General features: G+C 40.4%; 2 protein-coding genes across 3 annotated transcripts in view; one reads left to right on the forward strand and one right to left on the reverse strand.

Moving 5' to 3' along the window:
• Nucleotides 1–5,515, forward strand: part of AK3 (adenylate kinase 3) — a 22,449-nt gene extending 16,934 nt beyond the window's left edge. For both annotated transcript variants that reach the window (XM_057380153.1, XM_057380150.1), the window contains exon 5: nt 1,354–5,515. In XM_057380153.1, coding sequence (XP_057236136.1) covers nt 1,354–1,477 — 124 coding nt within the window. In that variant the 3' untranslated portion in view covers nt 1,478–5,515. The remainder of the gene's footprint in view (nt 1–1,353) is intronic.
• CDC37L1 (cell division cycle 37 like 1, HSP90 cochaperone) lies at nt 5,408–14,155 on the reverse strand. The gene is made up of 7 exons (XM_057380149.1): nt 13,970–14,155; nt 12,363–12,644; nt 9,976–10,066; nt 7,973–8,088; nt 7,546–7,668; nt 6,467–6,622; nt 5,408–5,509 (listed from the first exon to the last, which is right to left on the reverse strand). Exons 1-7 carry the CDS (start codon nt 14,072–14,074, stop codon nt 5,408–5,410), a joined length of 975 nt encoding a protein of 324 aa, XP_057236132.1. The 5' UTR covers nt 14,075–14,155.
• Nucleotides 14,156–14,635: the final 480 nt, after the last annotated feature.

The following is a 14,635-nucleotide window of genomic DNA, read 5'->3' on the forward strand; positions in this document are numbered from 1 at the left end:
AAAACTACTGTGTGTCCCTTTGTTTTGATTTCTTCTTAAATATGTTTTCACAGAGGCATAACCACCATCTCCAATTGGCCCAGGTTTGGTCAGTGGCATGTCCGTCATCCTCAGAGCCAACAGCAATCAGCTCTGCTGGACATGGTGGAAGCCTCCAGAAGCTTCTCACAGGAGCCATCTTTTTGGCCCCCCCACTTCCAAAAACTGGGCCAAGCAAAACCAACACACACTGCAGTCAGCCACATTTAGCTTTATAAAGAGCGCTATGCATTATTCAATACATCATAGTACTGTTCTGAGCCAACACAGCTCTGGTGGGTAAGATAACAGACAATTCCCTTTTTTTTGGAAGAATTAACAGTATTTGGTTTTCTGGATGTATTAAGTAGAAGCCCTTCTAACAAGTGCCAGGACTCAGGAAATGATATACAAACAGGAAGTTGTTAATGAGGATTTAAAAGTGGCTCTTTTAAGGATAGGGCTCTGATGAGCCCAGCTAGCAAAACTCTTTGGGAATAAGTAGCTATTTCAGAATTGTCATTTGCATCGTGGAGTRATAACAAATTACTAGTTCTTTTAAGTGTCAAATTATACACAATGTTTCTTTTAACGTAAAATGGCAAGTATCATACCGCTAATATATAGGTAATGGTAATTCACCATGTAGAACTTTAGTCTTACCTTGCCTAGACAAAGAAATAAGACTCTGACAGTATCAATTGAAGTCCTTTCTCTATTTCCATATTCAGCACCCTTAATTATATTCTTCCAGGCCTGTTGAGCAGAAGACTAGAAGCTCCATCTTAGGTGTGGTTAGGTTTTAAAGAACTTTTTCTAGATTGACAATGATATTCCTGATTTTGTTAAAATTTCTGAATATGCTTCAGAGCTCCACAGTTAAGACAGATGCCTAAGTCATTGTTATTATGGTAATAACATACTTGACAGATAAAACCAGTTCCTGGAACTAATTCAGAATAACTTACTTGAGTCTGGTAATCTTGCTTTTCCTGATGCGCATTCTTTGATCTGTGAACTGCAACTTTACAGTACCTGGGTTAGTCACGTTTGTCTGGGTGACTGCTGTACATCATGTGCTCTGTGATTACATCACTASTTATCTTTACTTTGTTTGTGATTAAGTGCTCTGCAGACAGCCATCACTTTTATGAACGGATGTGGCCAATAGCTAACTGTTGGAGGAACAGTCCAGACTATTTCCAAGGCTACAGCTGTTTTTGGTGTTACATCACATGCATATTTGCACACTCCTGCCAGGACAATCAAGTGAGGTGATTTTGGAACAATCAAACAATTTGACTTCCATAATACTTTCTTCTTTTTCTTCCTTAGGAAAAAAGGATTATTGAAATCCTTTTCCGGAACAGAAACCAACAAGATCTGGCCACATATCTATGCTTTCCTTCAAACCAAGTTGCCCGATGTGAGCCAGAAAGATGCTACCGTACCCAGGTGAAAACAGGTCAAACTTCCGTTCATGTGTTTGCTCCCTCCCAATTAATGAGATTCAGCAATCAAGGATTTGTACAAGTAGTCTACCAGACTCATCAATAATTAAAGTCTAATGCTGTCCGTAACTTACATTATGATAAAATTTTGTTGCCTGTGGTTATCACTTTAATGCTGTATTTTTTTATATTAAATATACCTAATTTTACACTACTGTAATTGTCTTTAACAATAGYAGCTACTCTTGTGTCTTGTATTTGGAAATGTTTGCAAATATTGACTGGGAAAGGAAATTTCAGATTTCAGAATACAGCTTAATTAGACAGCACATTGACTGATTTACTCACTCATTAAATGAAGCAATRATAAGACATGAAAACACATTTCTTGAACATGTGCTTAGCTGGGGCTAGCTAGAAGCTGTGAAGAACCATGACCACAAGTCTTCAAAAATCATTTCAGACCAGAACTGGCACATCTGTRAATTGATCTTATTTACCTTATAGGTTTGCTTGTACGGATGTTAGCTGGTTTTATTGGCTTAAACTACACTTAGTAACAGGGCAAATCATCTAAGCAAGTATTATATTTCTGCCCTCAGAGCRCCTATCTTGCAGGCATGGGAGATGGAGTTTCAATTATGTGTAACACATTTGGTAAAGCCTCTGCCTTGTAACTGTGTAAGACTTTGTCAGTAAGTGCACATACACAACAGATTAAATGTAATCTGGTAAACCTGTAGCTAGATGATCTTGACCAGTGAATGTGTCTTTTCTACTATCTTTTGAAAACAGCAYGTGCTCACTGATGCCAGTGCCAGCGCCCCACTTTTCTAGTGGTCAAAATATAACTTTGCTATATTACGGTAGCAATTTTTATTGTAGCAATTGGACTGGTTTTCATAAGATTGTCTTTGACCAGCTCTTGCATTTATTCACTAGATAACTGGAATTACAAACCTCCACATTTTTTGACAACTCAGGTAATGCAGACATTGCTATTTTTTAGTGAATTCTCCCAGCCCTTTTTTTAATGCTCACCAGACTGAGAGTTTAAAGAGTCAGCAAAACGTGAAGAACAAACAGCTATGCCTAGGTGATCTCTGAAGTAGCTGCTTCCTAGTAATGCAGGTTCTAATCTCCTTTAGCAGTGACTAAACAACTAGAGTTGGTGTGTTTACATACCTTGGATTGCACTTGCACATCCAGTTTTAGATTATCAGTATTGAGACACATTTGAGTATAAAAAAGAGATGGTCATTGTAARATTTGTAGTTTTCCCATTACTATAAATAAACAATATGAACAGCAGCTATCACTACAATTGGTTTTCCTTATATTTACAAGAAARGATGCCAAGAAGGTTGACCACTTGTACTGTTCTGTTGAGATATGTCTACATATTACTTTGAGAAACCCTAATTTGCTGCTTACTTACATGTTCACATTTTGGTTTCAATAAAAACCAGAGGGTTTTTTTGCCAAACTAGAGAAGTTTCAGTGAGCTAGAAGCAGTAGGGGGAGAGAATCTCCTTGTTATTTGACACTTATTTCCACACCATCCAATTTTATCCCCTTAGAAACTTAAAAAAAATTTACTGTATAACAGGTTACTAGATCAATAGCTCTACTGTTACGGGTAGCAACTGCAAGTCACTGTGCTACACTGCCCTAACTACCCTTGCATGTAACATTCAGTTAAAAAACAACCTGAAGTTACTAGTTTTCCCTTGTTTCCCTTAATAATTAACTAATTATTAAGGAGGAGGCAGTGTTACTTATCCTTATTGAAGTAACTGTCAAACTTAAAAAATACAAGTTTCTGCTGGATCTGGTTATCACCAGTTTGCATATGGGACAGAACTGCTCCATGCTCTTTTATCCTCAGTCTGTCTGCAAAAGAAAGCTAGAGAACACAAGTCGCACGAAAAGCTACTGCATTTGTCCTAGTATTCTGGTATATTCTGCAGACTTACTTTTCCATGTCTTGGCTGTAGGCAAAGCTGAAAATTACTGGGTTCTGTTTCACAGAATCATAGAACCATTAAGATTGGAATAGACATCCAAAATCATCAAGTTCAACCTCTGACCGATCACCACTCTGTCAAATAAACCACAGCACTCGGTGTCTTGTCTAGTAATTTCTTGAATACTTGCAGGGATGGTRACCCCACCAATTCCATGGCCAGTCTATTCTAATGCTTGACAATCCTTTCAGTGAAGAAATGCCTCCTTGATCCCCAACTTGAACCTCCCCTGGAACAGCTTGAGGCCATYTCCTCTTGTCCTGCTGCTGGTTGTGTGGGAGGACAAACCCCACCTGGCTACAGCCTCCTTTCAGGAAGGTGTGGAGAGTGATAGAGTACCCCTTACCCTCCTCTCCAGGCTAAACAACTCCAGCTTCCTCAGGAGCTCCTTATAGGACTTTACTCCAGACCCTTCATGAACCTTCTCTGGTCAGGCTTCAGCATCTCAGTGTTGTTCTTGCAGTGAGGGGCCCAAAACTGAACACAGGATTTGAGGTGTGGCCTCACCAGTGCCCTGGCCCTGCTCGCCCCACTGTTGCTGGTMCAGGCCAGGATGCCATTGGCCCTCTTGGTCACCTGGGCACAGCCTGGCTCATGTTCAGCTGCTGTCACAAGCACCTCCCAGTCCTTTTCCTGGGGCTGCTTTCCAACRAATCTGCCCCAATCGCTGGCAGTGCCTGGGGTTGTTTTGCCTGAACTAAAAACTGGAGGGAGACTGTGATCCCTGAAATTTTGAAAACAGTATGCCTCCCAGACCTTCTGTACAATCAGAACAATTCAGTAAAGAGTGGAGAGTGTGTACTGATACCATTAGCTGAGGCATGAGCTGTCTTTGCTGGAGTCTTCCAATTGCAGTATACACTTTTATGRACAGACCAGCAGTTCGAAAAGCACAGAAGAGTTCTTGAGTGCAAGGCTCTGTGGAAGACCGTGTCTAGAATTAATATTTGGATTTACAGCTTCTCAAACAGGAAGCTTTTAATAATTTTCCACTTTATTGTTTGAGTTGACAACGTCAGAAACCAACTTCTTTTTAGAATGTATGAAGTACCTTTCAAACACTGCATGACACCTTACCCAATATGACCAGTGACACCCAGTGAAAAGCTTTGTGTTTAAACTGAAGTCGTACAAAGGTTAGGCTATCTCAAGTTCTCTTCATCAAATCCTTCTATCATAATGAGACTTGATTTAAAAAAACAGAATCTGAAGTTACCCTTATGAACAAGAGAGTCAGACTCTCAGGAATCATACAACTCAGTACTCATTTGTAGACAAGTGTTGCTTATGCTTTAGGATTAAATCAAGTTAATGTTTAATGAAAGTACAATATAACATTTAAATCCCCTTCGTAGAGGTAGAAAGTCAGTTTTTAAATCTAATCCATTCAGATCAGAAATACTGATACCAGATACTGATTTATTGCTATTAGTGATAACCAAATTTGAGAGCTTATATTGTCAGCAAGGTAGCATGAATACAGTTGCAATCTCCAAGATTCAGAGTAAAACATATCCACATCTGTAGTAAGACAATAGCAGATTCTACCAAGAATCTGTTGCTTCTTGTAAACATTGTATTTGTGCAGATGTTTAATTTCTATATTCATGAAAGGCAAGGTTAGTAGCAGAAAACACATCCAGTTTCACATTCGGCAATGTAAGAACCCTGCTCTTCAAGGACAACTAAAAACCTAGCAGCACATTTCAAACAATATTACAAGTTTTTTCTTAATTACCCACCCTTCAAAGTTGCTCCCCGCAAACCAAATACAACCAACAAAAATCTGACACGAAAAATAAAGTGCAGTACCCAGAAAAATAAGTGTCAAAAAATAGCCATGTTTGTTTCTTTGGGAAAAAAAAAACAAAGTGGGAAAAAAAAGAGTACTTGGCCTCAGTCTTAAAAGTACTATAATGTGTCCATCATTTTGGATTCTTCTTCATCTCTTTGTATCACAGAGTTGAAACTGCAGACRTCTGTGTTTATGGAACCCTGTAGATCTCCGGTGTTCTGCAACAGATGAAAAACTGATAGCTTAATACTCTGTAGTTGTATATATGGAAAGACAAACAGAGAAGCCTGCTTGTGTTGTCCATCTTAAGACAAATTTGCAATGAAAAGGAAATAAGCTCTGAAAAAATCATCAACTAGTATTATCTCACTGTGTCAAGAATCTGTAAAATTTGCTATCATAGCTTGTATTTAGTCTGAGTATTTCTAGCACCTACCTGCACATTTACACAAAATTCACTGTTTGATCTTACCTCTGAGAGGTACTTTAATCAAATTATTTCAAATAAATACTTTCATTTGTGACTTCATTCCTAATACATAACTTTTGACAACCTTTTTAGTTGTTTCTACATGCCAGAATGTGTCCATAACTGATGGAACTGTAAAAAAAGACCTGAGGATGCTCTGTTTCCTTTTATCACAAATGGAGACTTTCCTTAGGCTTGACTTCTCTTGCCCAGAGAAGTCATGGGGTCTCTGACAGTGTTCAAGGCCAGGTTGGATAGGGGCTCAGGGCAACCTGGCCCAGTGGGAGGCATCCCCGCCCATGACTGGGCATTTGGAGCTAGATGATCTGTAAGCTCCCCTCCAATTCAAACCATTCTATGATTCTGTGACTTATTTGACTGATCCCATGATTTTACAGTGCTTGTGGTGACAACAGGGAATACAATTTTAGCATCAGATTAGTTTTACCATGCAGTGTTTATTTTAGACATTAAACTGTAAAGGCACTGAACAAACATATGCTTTTGACCTTAAGCTGATGCTGTGTGAACTCCAGCAAGTAAAAAGAAAGCCCATGTATACCTTGTGTTTTAATAATGCTGCATGATATATCCCAAACACTAGCAATTCTACAAATAATCCTCTTTATATCTCAGAAAGGTACAGCTTCTTTAGGCAGGACCTAATCCCCAAAATTAAATTAATTTCTAGAAATAATAAATCTACCTGTAAAAAAGACGTCCACTCTCCCACACAACCAGGATTCACATTGAGATCATGGAGTAACATAGTTTGAAAGCCATGTGATTGTGACCAGATTCTCACTCTCGTCTTGAATGCCTCAAGTTCATTTTTAAAGGCCTCAAAGTACCCTTCTCCTGTCTGCAAAGAGAAAAATATTTGTCCTTCAGCCAGATTTACTTTTGAGTTGTAAGCATACACAGTACTGAAAAAATCCATGCAGTAACRCATGTTATACCTTTTGGGGAGTAATTGTGAGAAACTCAGGAATAATGTTAGTCAGTTTAAAATTACATTTCCGGTAGCTTTCTTTTTAAGACAATCTGTAGCATTTATATGTAGAAGTGACTGAATTATCTAAGGACATGTAGAACTAAATCTAATTTTAGTCTTTCATTTATTCCATTTCAGATGGACTAAGGTAAGATAAGGTATCCTTACAACAGATGCTTGTTGAAGCCCATTAGTCAAAAGTAAAGCACAAACTGTCTCGCATTTTAACTACACTTCTTTAGGCAATATTAAGATCCATTAGAATCTTGAACAGCTGAACACAGTCTACAGTAAACCACAGCTTCAGTTTTTCCACCTTTCTCCTGCACAGCTCTGGATTGCCCTRTTTCAGTAATGAGAAAGGGACACTATTTTGGACCTCACTCTAAAGGKCAGATAAAATGGAAAAGTGTTAACAATATGTAATTACACTTGGAAAAAACGCATGTAATTAGACAAAAGTCAGACCCCAGTTTAAGTCAGCCTGTGTCTGCTGTTGTTTATTTAGTTATTACTTGTCTGTAACACACYTGTTGTCCCCCTGCTGCATCTTGCTTTCCACCTGCAACAAGCAAAGTCCACTAAACTTTCATTTTCAGAACTGGAATTACAACAAAGTATTCTGTCTAGAAAATAACTGCTAACAAAACACTATCCCATGAGCCTAAATGAGTAAAAAAAATATTTAGCCTCATATGGTTAAATAGAAATCTCTAAAACACTGATCTCTTGTACATAAAGAGCATAAAAAGCATAAAGAATTCCTCACATCATGACCCAAGTTGACTTACTTTGGCTTTTTGGAAAAAGAGACGAAAACATCCTCTTGGATCCACATTGCAGCTTCTCGCAATTTCTATAATAAACTGCATTACAACTGCTTGGTGTGCTACTTGCTCCATCAGAGCTCTTTTCTGAAAAGGAAAAATAAAAGAAGAAAAGAAAAAGTTGAAGTTCCAATTTAAAGAAGTTTCCTGTGATTGTATTTCTAAAATTCAGTAAAATTTCCTTTTGCTCCAATTCCTAAACAGATGAGAACTGATGCTYACAGAAGCAAGAGAACTCATAATTAGCTATAACTAGACATAAATGTGACAATACACTATCAGTAAAGTAGAGAGGGTTGGACAAACAATTCAACAGCTAATGAAGTTGGTCATCTTTCTTATAGTGCATGTGGGGAAATGTATTTTTCAAAGAATTCAAACATCTTCATACCTGTTCAGCTTCTAGATGAAAACACCACAACATGAGATACCTAGATGTTTCTTCACATACAAGATATGGGTGATCAGACAAAAACCTTTGACTATCATCCCATCTGCTCAGCATGCCTAGTAAGACAAACACAGTTAAGATATTCTAAATGGATAAATGATATAACGCAGCAAKGAAATTACTTGCATTGAAACCTTGTATACATAACAACTGGGCAATTCACTAACCTCAGAATGACAGCATGCAGCTAAATTTGGGGGCTTTATTAATACATCTAACCAATGCTGAAAGAGCATGACTGAAGGCATAAATAAACTTCAAAGATACTAAAAGTAGATTATAACATTCATTCATTTTTAGCATCATTTGATAAGTTATTTTTAATCMGTTCTTATACACTAACAAAGTGGTGTAGGTATCTATTACTTACAACATCAACTATCTTAAAAAGTTTATGGATAGAGATTCACATTAAGTGATTATGACAAACATAAATCCTCTAAACATTTGCAAATAAAAATGCAAGGAACAGAWCTTGTAATCTGTCAAAAATTAAAGTGCTTCTAATACACAATTTGCGAGATTTTTAGAAAAATTCAAATTAATTATAAAAGCAGCTTGATCTCAAAAAACAAAGCCACATCAGTGTTGGAAAATTAATTAGCACTTTGAATTGTGTTATCATGACACTACCTTAATGTAACAAGCCGAGTTTAAAAATCAGAATTCAATACTCAGAGCACTTAAAGCTGTCCTTCAAGTATCACTGACAGTCATTACTGGCAACAGGTATAGCAGACGTACAGCTTCACCCGTCTATCAGCATWTAATTATAACTGGGCTAAAGATAATTCAATGCTAATGATCTAAGCCAATATTAATTCTAGCAAACAAATGCCTACAGAGAAAGCAATAGCTTATATTTCTTTTTACTGTTTTCCAGTTATTCCATGTAAGTTCTTTATTACTTTGAAGTCAGAGCAAGATCCAGAAACAGGACTTATGTAATATGGCTAGCCAAGTCTACACTGCCCTTGGCAGCAGCTAGCATGGAACAAGTGACTTTAGAAAGCATTAATGTACTGTAGCTTTCACAATGGCCTTAAGTATTCAAATTAAAATAATGACATGGCTTTGAATTCAGGAGATAYAAAACTCATCTTCTGTAATATGGTTGCTTCTACAACAGTTTAAATTGAATATAGATAAATAAATTTATCTTTTTTTTTTTACCTGCTCAAATGCACATCAGGGGAGATGTCTTCTGATTCCAGCATCATTACACTGAGCAGTTTGTGTACTTGACAGAACCTATTACTGCTGTTGACATACTCTGACAGTGTATGACATACTCAACTTGGTACTTGCAAGGCTTGCTAACAGGGCTCAAAGCCCTTTCTTTACAACAGCTTTAAGACCTTCAGTAATGGCTTAGTAAGAACTAAGCCAATTCAGTCCTGTTCTTGATTGTTCTGGAATTCCAGATATGGCTGTCCTATACTATAGTCTGAAACCAGCCTGGATGGCAAGCGCTCCAGAGAACCATCGAAATTTCAAACTACTTTACAAGATCAGCTTTGTGTTTAATTGGGTTCAACAATTATGACAGASCTAGTGACATCTAGTGGCTAATTAAGTATAGTTTTAAACACACAATTCTGAGCACACATACTCTCGGTGAAGGTGTTTACAAACGTGTCCATTTAATCAGCCTTACCCTTACAGCTTAACAGAGAGACAGAAAAACATTTAATAAAACATTTAATCTCCTTTAACTAAAGGAGAAATCTACAGACAATCCATGTACTTTTATATACATGACTTMGATTATTACGAATGTTCCTGCCTTTTCCCACTGGCGTGGAATATTCCTTTGTCCTGATAAAATAAAATGAACAGTCTGATAACTAAGTCTTTCATTTATCAGCATTTGTTCTCTACAAGAAGGAGCAAACCAGCACGAACTCTGTAGGAACTGCAAAATGTTGGATAAACAGACTCACCAAAGTGTCTAATCTTTTGTTCATGTTTTTGCATAAGTGGTTCAGACACAGCTTCATCTTCAATTTCTTTTCTTTTTTGATTAATAAAACTCTGAGGAAGAGAAAGATTGTATTATCACAAACTCTACACATACTGGTCAGTGATATAAAGGAGTATTATATTTCAACATGTTACTTTTTTAAGAGCTATGTTCTAATTTTACAGTCATACCATAAGAAGGTTTTCTTTTATAAAGTGAATTACCTAGTAACACAATTTCAAAGTCTCATTACAGTCTCTGAAAAACTTCTGTTTTCAGACAGGAACATATAGATCTGGTAGTCATGAGAATCATATACATTGCAGCCTAGATCAGCTGAATCAATGAAATTTGGAGATGTGATAGTGATCCCAAAGTGATTTTTGCTTTTATATGTTCTTCATATATATTTGTAACTCTGTAGCCTAATATTGTATAACTGCATAGATTCATAGCTAGCATTTTACCTACTCTGTTAGAAAGAAAGCCAAAACACATTCCTAAAGGCCCAACCCTAATCTTGGTTTTTGTGAGAACCAAAGTTGAGCCAACTTCCCATAAACAACTAGGGAGGAATAGGGGCTTCAGAAGAGGGCCAAACCACAGACGGGGAATTACCTCAAAACCTGTGTTTCTAATTGAGGAYCCTTGTCAATTATGTTAATTCACTAAACTTATAAAACTGTGCTTGCTCTATGTCACGTGTGCACATTTGGTGCATTTTCAGCATGTATTTTGGCGTGTTGCGCACCTGAAGGGTGCCTTCATAAAAGGTRACTTCATAAAAAGGTAACCTCATTTATCATCTAACCATGCCTGGSACATAATTTTAGGGCTCAGAAAAAGGCAACAATAGCTGTTGAAATTAAATTCTGAAATTAAGGATGAGATTCTACTATWAAAAAAAAGTTCATACTAAATAATTTGTATTACAGTAGACAGAATTAGAGGCAAACTAACAGTTTCATATTCTGGGTTGGATGGGACATTTAAAGATCATGGAGTTTCAACCTTCCCTGCCACAGGCAAGAACATCTTCCACTGGATTAGGTTGCTCCAAGACCAATCCAATCTGACCTCTGTTGCTTCTAGGGATGGGGCATCCACAACTTCCCTGTGCACTCACAGCCCAGAACCTGTTCCAGTGTCTTGACACCCTAATAATAAAAAAAAGTCATCCTTATTCCAATTTAAACACACCATATTTCATTTTAAAGCCATTCCCTCTTGTTTTATCACCACAGGCTGTGATAAAAAATGTTTCTCTCAATCTTTTTTATAAGGCCCTTTTAAGTATTGAAAGGCCACATTAAGTTAAGTAAGGGGTCCCCAGACCCTTCTCTTCTTCATACTGAACAATCCCAGCTCTTCCARCCTTTCCTCAYAGGGAAGGTGCTCCAGCGCTCTGGTCATCGCTGTGGCCCTCCACTGGAGCCGCTCCAACAGGAGTCTTTCTTGTACTGGGGACCCCCACAACTGGGTGCAGCACTTTGGGGGTGTGTCTCGGGAGAGCAGGGAGGCAAAATCTCCTCCCTGGCCCTGCTGCCCACTCTGCTTTGGATGCAGCCCAGGACACGTTTGGCTCTCTGGGCTGTGAGTGCACATGGCTGAGTCACATCCAGCCTCTCACCCAGCAGCACCCCCAAGTCCTTCTCATCAGGGCTGCTCTGATCTGTCCATCCCCAGTGTTCATACCAAGGATTGTCCTGACCCAGGTGCASCACCAGCACTTGGTCTTATTAAACCTCATGAGATTCCCATGGACTCACTTCTTGAGCTTGTTCAGTCCCTCTGGTAGGCTTCCTTCAGGTCTGATTACTGTACCACTCAGCTTGGAGTCATCTGAAAACCTGCTGACTGCACTTGATTCCTCTGTGTAATTCTAAAGAAGATATTAAATAACACCTGTCCCAACTCAGACCCCTAAGGGACACCACTTGTCCCTGATGTCTGTTGGGATTCTGAACCATTGACCATTACCCTTTGCATGACATCAACCAACCACTTTCTAATCCACCTAACAGTTCACTCATTAAATCCATCTCTAAAGAGAGAAGGATGTTGTAGGAGATCACATCAAAGGCTTTACAGAAGTCCAGAAAAATGACATCTGTAACTCTTCCCTTGTTTACHGATGCCATCACCCCATCAAAGAAGGCCACTGAATTTGTCAGGCAGTGGTGCAGCCATGCTGACTGTCCCATATCATGTTCCTGTGTGTTAGCACAGCTTTTAGGAGGGTCTGCTCCATGATCTTCCCAGGCACAGAGGTGAGGGACATACTGTGTTTTTGTGCTGCACAAGACACAGAAGACACTAAGAGACAAAGTCTGGCACTTGTTTCATGCACACAGATGTAGATCATACCTTATTAAAAACTTCTTTACTAACAGGATCTGTGTTCCATAGATTCTGTCGTTCCCTCTGGTTTAGTGCCTCTTCTTTTCTTCTCCACTCTTCCTCTCTCCATCTCAAYTCGGCAGCTTCTGTCCTTGCTTGAGCAGATTCCTGATCACAGGATTCTGAATTATGCAGTGCTAAACTACCAAATTTTTGCTGGGCTTCTGCTAGGTTCCATGTGCATTCTACAGAGTGCTTCACAAACTCTCTTTCTTTTTGGCAGGCTAATTCAATCCCTTGGCTGTATGTCTGTGAGGAAAATCAGACACGCTATTTATGGAGAGAAAATTGTTGGTTTACAGTTTCCATAGAAGCAGACTGGCCTAAATCCCAAAGATAATAATAATGCACCTGGAAGGCACTTTAGATATTCAGCAATATAATAGCAGAAGTCATGAAGCATGGTAATGCATAGCTATGTCTTTCAGAAAGATTTTTCAAATTCAAGACACCTTAATTTTGTTAAATATATWTCCAAAATCATGGATCATGTGCTGCTGTCAGTAATAGTCTCCAGAATGTAAAAGTATTTTTGACACAGCTGAAACCCCTCTGGCTATCTTAAGGCTGGAACATTAGCAGCAGCTAAATGTAAGAATACTCTGAATATACACCTCTGATAAGAAAGTATTAGTTTTGTGATGTCAGATCACAACAGCAAACTGATTGCTGCTGCCTGCATTTCAGCATTAGTACCTAAATAAATGGCCAACATCTTCCCTTGAACTGACACTGGAAGTGGTATTTAAGTTACAAGGTGGCCAAGGCCCAGCATAAACACAAACATGCTCCTTTTGGTCAACTCTGTTGAGGATGACACCCCTCATAGCTGGGAGAAAAAACAAAAAGACATCTTCAGCAACCCTTTTTGTATTGCTTCTAGATGTGTGCTTGGAATTTACACTYAGTAATTAACGAAATTATCCTCTATAGAATACGTCATGCCTTTCCCACCAAGAGCGAAGCAAAAAAGCAACCAYATGCATTAGTTCCTCAGCCTTCCACTGCCACGTTATGAAATCTGCAGTGCTGATAACCTCTGGCAGGGGCATACGAAGGACAGTTTGTGGAAAGAGTATCTGAAAGTAACTTTAATGCAAGTAAATCAAACTTACTGTCCCAACTTTTTCTGGGTATTACAGAATTTTTATTTCTGCAGTAATAATAAGAAAATCCCACCGTTTGGAAAAGTAACGTAATGGCTGCTTCTTGCGAGAAGACACAGAATTCCTTTAAACGCGTTTATAAACCGCCGCTTTGCCGTGGCCAACAGAGAAACACACCGCCTACCTACCTGCTCCTCGGGCACGGGGACGCTGGGATAACTCCAACCCAGCTCCTTCCGCATCGCCTGCCCGCGGTGGAGCTGTTACCCGGGCGGGCGGTGCCAGACCGCGCCCGTCCCCGCCTGCCCTCACAGCCCCGCCGGGCGCTCCCGCACGCCCCCGCCCCGGCACGGGGACCCCGTCCCGCCACCGCCCCCTCCGCGGGCCGCCCCGGCACCGACCCACCGCCCCCGGGGGCGAGACGCGCTAAGAGGGGCCGGAGCAGCGGGGCCGGAGCCACGGGCATACCTGCACCTCCGGCAAGCGCTGTCGGGAGGCGGCAGCCTGCGCCCGCTCCTCGTCCTCCTCCTCCGGTGCGCCGCCGTCCCGGGAGCGCGGCAGCCACAGCGCCATGCCCGGTGCCGTCCCGGCGGCGCGTCCCGTTCGCCGGAACTGGGGCAGCGACACTTCCGCCGATCGCAGCGCGGGAGGAGCGAATGCCGGGCGCGCCTCAGGGCCGGCGCTCAAGGCAGCGCGCCGGGAGGGCGGGCACTGCCGCGGCTCCGCCTCTGACCCTGCTCCTCCTCTGGCCCTGCCCCTGGCTTTGCCCTGACCTTGCCCCCCTACTGTGCTTGACGCTGCTGCTGTCCGTGCCTTTCCTTGCCCCTGCCTGTGCCGTGCCGCTGGAATGTCGGTCACTTTCCTGCAAGCTGCCGCACGGCGCCGGCAAACTACACGTGTATGTGTGTACATGTATACGAGAACCTTCAGTCCTAAGTATTCCTGGGGTGCTGTCTGGGGTGTTTTAACAGCTTGTTTTTCTTCTGGGAATGGAAGTTAGCATAAAATGAGGCCATACCTTTGCGATAACACCCCTGTAAAGATTAAAATGTGCTCTGGTTGTAGCCCAATTTCCTCACCCACCATGGCTTGGTTATATAGCTCTTCTTCCAAACAGGAGCTCTGACTGGCTAT

The sequence above is a fragment of the Malurus melanocephalus genome, unplaced genomic scaffold (assembly GCF_030028575.1).
Source record: "Malurus melanocephalus ecotype Western Australia unplaced genomic scaffold, MMel_1.1 scaffold_437, whole genome shotgun sequence".
NCBI lineage: Eukaryota > Metazoa > Chordata > Aves > Passeriformes > Maluridae > Malurus > Malurus melanocephalus.